This window comes from Salvelinus namaycush, chromosome 16, assembly GCF_016432855.1.
Source record: "Salvelinus namaycush isolate Seneca chromosome 16, SaNama_1.0, whole genome shotgun sequence".
NCBI lineage: Eukaryota > Metazoa > Chordata > Actinopteri > Salmoniformes > Salmonidae > Salvelinus > Salvelinus namaycush.
In genome coordinates this window covers 13872037-13877027 of record NC_052322.1, presented here as the reverse complement: position 1 = coordinate 13877027, position 4991 = coordinate 13872037, and the positions used below count along the sequence as shown (strand labels likewise).

The following is a 4991-nucleotide window of genomic DNA, read 5'->3' as shown; positions in this document are numbered from 1 at the left end:
TCCCCTCTCTCTCTCTTTCCCCGTCTCTCTCTCTCTCTCTGAGGCAGTCTGTTACTCTGTCATTTGACCCGGCGAGAGCTCAGCAACTGGGAAGAACGAGGGAGAAAGGAAAAGAGAAAGAGAGGGATAATTATTCTCACGACAGCCATGCAGTCCATCCCCATTGGCTGTGTTTTTCTCTAAGCCAGATCTCTCTAATTTGGCTCTGGACCCGTTCTGACTGGACCTGTTGAACTGGACTTTGTGTTTCCTCTGTGGACGCTCTCCCGACACTGCTGTGTGGTATTTACTCTGCACCGCAAGGATCTAGTGTGTACTGCGTGTGTGCTTGCTGGGCCATGCCCACCCCTGGTAGCGGGTCATCCAGCGTGAGGTGTACACCATGAAAGCGGGCCACCACCACCGAGGCTGTGCCTGCCAACATTTGTTCCGTAAAGTCCTGGCCAAGTGTGGCTGCTGCTATGCCCGGGTCAGAGGTTAGTGTACACCGTGTATACACACTCATTCACGCCAGCTGTCGTGTCTGTTTGTGTACTCTGTGTGCTTGTGTGCGATAAACTGTGTGTTTGTGTGTTTACTTCTGTGTGTGTGTGTGTGTAATTTGTATACAAGCGCGCTGATACAGGAGTAGGTTTATGTGTGTGTGTCGATTTATAGTGAGCTGTAGCAAATCAACACGGTCTCATCTCTCTGCCTGCCCTTCCCTGTCATACCACTGCCTGTTCAGCCTTCACCCTCTTCTCTCTGCCACATTTGCTCAGTTGTCCACCCACCTCCTCCTTCGCCTTCTCCCTGCCTCCGTTCCGCAAGGAGTAGGTGTAGTGTACTAATGGGTTAAGGGTGCGGAGCAGAGCCTTCCTCCTCTCCTCTCTCCTGCCTCCAGCTGAAGCAACAGATTGGTGTCTCTCCTCTCACAGACTGTTAAAGTACCACACGCAGAGAGATATGGACAGGGGAAGTCACACAGTTACACTATCACAGTAAACACAGAGAGGAGGACATTGCTATGGGGTGTGTACATGTAATACACATTGCAAAGAGGCAAGGAGGGACAGGTGCTGTCGTACACTCTTCTAGGAAAATATGATGTGTTTGTGTGTGTCCCGGTGTGTTGTGCGCGTGTGTGTGCCTGCGGGTGTGTTCAGGTCCTTGAGCGAGGTATGCACCCATCTGGCTGTCTACGTTGGTTAGGTGCATGCAGCACACGGATGGATTGGGGGACTAAGCTACTCTCATCAATTCCTCTACCCCGAAACGCAAGCTGATTTAGTCAGGAATCTCTCTTTCATTCTCTTTATTGCTCTCTCGCTTCCTCCCTCTCTTCCTCATTTTTTGTCCTTTCTTTCTCTCCCTCTCTCAACCTCTCCCTCTCTCAACCTCTCTCTCTCAACCTTTCTCCCCCTCTCCCTCCCTCTCTCAACCTCTCTCTCTCTCAACCTCTCCCTCTCCCTCTCTCTCTCAACCTCTCCCTCCCTCTCTCAAACTCTCTCCCTCTCGCTCTCCCTCAACCTCTCTCTCTCTCTCTCTCCCCCCACCTCTCCCCTTTCTCTCTTTTTTTCCCTCTCCCTTGTACCCTTTTGAAAGGTTTCTCATAATGAAGTTAGCAGGAAGAGCAGCAGTCTATTAGAATAGTGAGGTTGATTAAAAGCGGTGGATACGTAATAAGAACAAAGACCTTATAGACTCATGAAATCCAAAGAATCCACCAGACCCAGAACTCTACTGCTGTAACGTTCACCAGATAGTCCACACAGTCAGGCACAAACTGTCCGGTTGCTTACTTATACACACACACACACACACACACACACACACACACACACACACACACACACACACACACACACACACACACACACACACACACACACACACACACACACACACACACACACACACACACACACACACACACACACACACACACAGGGTATAGATGTATGTAGAGAACAGCTTGACCTGATCATGGTGCCAGGCAATTTCTGCATACCTCCCTTTACACTATATCTCAGACCTGGGTTCAAACACTTCTGAAACTGGGTCTACTGGTTTTTTATGGTGTTTGGTATGTGGTGAGTTTTCTAAACTCTTCGTACAGAAATCCAAACTGGTAACACTAGTAACGCAGCCAGTCTGACGTTCAAAACCTTTCATCGTGCATTCATTTTGTTTTGTGGACTTGTTTCACCACACAACCGTTGATCCAAAATAGAAGTTTACTGTGAAATGTAATGAGAACATTGGTTTAATCACCAAAACACAACATTATGTTTTCTTCTCATTTGAGTCATGTTAACTACCAGTTAATCCAATAGATACAATTGCCCTTTGAATGTACTGTCAATTACAGTTCATTACACTGTTTTCACATTAGGCAATACACTACCCATTCAATTGGACTGAACATCACATTTCCACATGTGATCAAAGGTGTGATCATTGAAGACGTCTTTCACAATGTAATCAAATGAAAGAAGCGTAATGTTTAGCATTAGTTAGCATCAAGCCTGTCGTGTGCATTTGGCCATAGGCTCTCATCGGAAATCGCTGCAAATATCCTCATTGTTCATGCACCTGGGGAAAAAACTTTCAGCATGGCGAATCCAACGCTGAAATAGATCTGGATTGAAATCTTTGCATGAGTCATCCATGGCCTGAAAGAGGCTGCGCTCATGGGGATGGCAATCATACATATTTCACCTGTATTGTACTTGTGTATTGTTAAAAAAAAAATTGTATTGCATTGTACTTATGTATTGTGGTGGTCCCGTACGTGGCTCAGTAGGTAAGAGCATGGCACTAGCAACACCAGAGTTGTGGGTTTGATTCCCACTGGGTCACATACCAAAATGTGTGGACTGTTGTCACTTTGGATTAAAGGGTCTGCCACGTAAATGGCATATTTTTACAGTATTACAGAGCTGTATTGGCCAATGCAATTTTAGTAAAGCAGTGTAACCCCCCAAAAAACCATCAACTTCATGTTGGATACATGTTTACAGCATAAGGGACGCATTTCTTTCTTGTTTTGGACTTTCTGGATTATTTGCGTATTGGTATTGTATGGATATTGTATTACTGCACTGTAAGAGCTAGAAACACAAGGATTTCGCTGCACCTGCTGTAACTTCCGCTAATCTGTGTACGTGAGCAATACACTTTGATTTGATTTGATCTGTTACAGCACGTCTCTGATCTTGTCAACATCAGATTATTTTGTTGTTACTTACTGTGAAGTATAATCACAATAGTCATCACCATCATAGTACATTGGGGTATATATATATCTTACTTCTTTGTGTTTCTACTTTACAGACAGGCATTTTCATTATGTAGTTCTCGGATTCTGTAGTAGACAAAACAAGTGATCATCAATTAAGGATGAAGGAGTAGTACAATTTATTTTAACAAAAGAGAAGGGAATCATATCAAAAGTAATTTGAGCGTTGCATTGTGAAAGGCAATTGCTTCATATGATCACTTGTATTGGGAAGAAAAAAAATCTAGATGAAACACTGATTAAGTTTGGTGACAAAGTGACTGTGATATTGTGTGTTGCACATAGTCAACTGAAAATGTGCTTAGAGGTTTGAAACCATTGTCTTTTTGATGATCTGTTTTGAGTTTTGCACTAAGACTTGTTAAAATGTACAACATACTTGGGAAAATTGCCTGCCTGGAGTGTCAGATGGATGGGGTTTGACGTTTTCGGACTATTCTATTGGTCCATGAAGCCAGGCAAGCTCAATCAAGCACAGATACAGTGTTTCGAAAGGATTTCAAGTACTGCTTGAATCCAGGTCTGCTGCATATCAAAGTGAATGCAGCAGAACTACTACCCACTGAGGCTCAATCCCAGGGAGTCATCGGGAGCTTGTAAATCAGCGGGCTTTCTTTCTTCTTATTGCCTGTACATTCTCAGAAGGACACTCAAATACCTCACATGCCTTCAGTTTAATCTCTAAGCCTTATGTAATGGATACACTCCTGCCTCATAGAGCCGAGCAGCAAGGGGCAGACCAGCCCATTGACTTTGTTATCAAACTATGCATTGTGCACATATTTCCATTAGGAGTGAATAAATATGATTTTCATACTCCTCTGCTCCTTAATTAAAAATATGAAAAAATCAGTTGAATTAGTATTCAGACCCCTTGACTTTTTCCACATTTTGTTATGTTACAGCCTTCTTCTAAAATTGATAAAACTTTTTTTTTTTCCATCATCAATCTACAAACAATACCCCATAATGATGAAGCAAAAAAATAAAAAAATAAAATAAAAAAATGAAATATCACAGTATTTCACAGTATCAAAGTATTCAGACCCTTTACTCAGTACTTTATTGAAGCACCTTTGGCAGCGATTACAGCCTTGAGTCTTCTTGGGTATGACGCTACAAGCTTGGCACACCAGTATTTGGGGAGTTTCTCCCAGATGGATGGGGAGGTGCCTTTTGGCAAACTCCAAGCGGGCTGTCATGTGCTTTTTACTGAAGAGTGGCTTCCGTCTGGCCCCTCTACCACAATGGCCTGATTGGTGGAGTGCTGCAGAGATGGTTGTCCTTCTGGAAGGATCTCCCATCTCCACAGAGGAACTCTGGAGCTCTGTCCGTCTCCTTGTGACCATCGGGTTCTTGGTCAACTCCCTGATCAAGGCCCTTCTCACCCGATTGCTCAGTTTGGCTGGGCAGCCAGCTCTAGGAAGAGTCTTGGTGGTTCCAAACTTCCTCCATTTAAGAATGATGGAGGCCACTGTGTTCTTGGGGACCTTCAATACTGCAGGAATGCTTTGGTACCCTTCCCCAGATCTGTGCCTCGACACAATCCTGTCTCGGAGCTGTAACGTTACAAAATGTGTAAAAAGTCAAGGGGTTTGAATACTATATAGGGAAAACAGTGCTATTTGGGACGCAGCCCAGAAAAAATATATAATTACCTCTTAGTGTCACACATGTCCTAGAGGTGTAGGCTGAGGCGACGGGCTGAGAT

At 44.2% G+C, this 4991-nt stretch overlaps 1 protein-coding gene across 1 annotated transcript in view; it reads left to right on the top strand.

Annotated features, from left to right (window-relative positions):
* Positions 1-382: 382 nt before the first annotated feature.
* Positions 383-4991, top strand: part of LOC120061004 (kalirin-like) — a 60291-nt gene continuing 55682 nt past the window's right edge. The window contains exon 1 of the mRNA XM_039010477.1: positions 383-476. Within this exon, the coding sequence (XP_038866405.1) occupies positions 383-476 (94 nt within the window). The remainder of the gene's footprint in view (positions 477-4991) is intronic.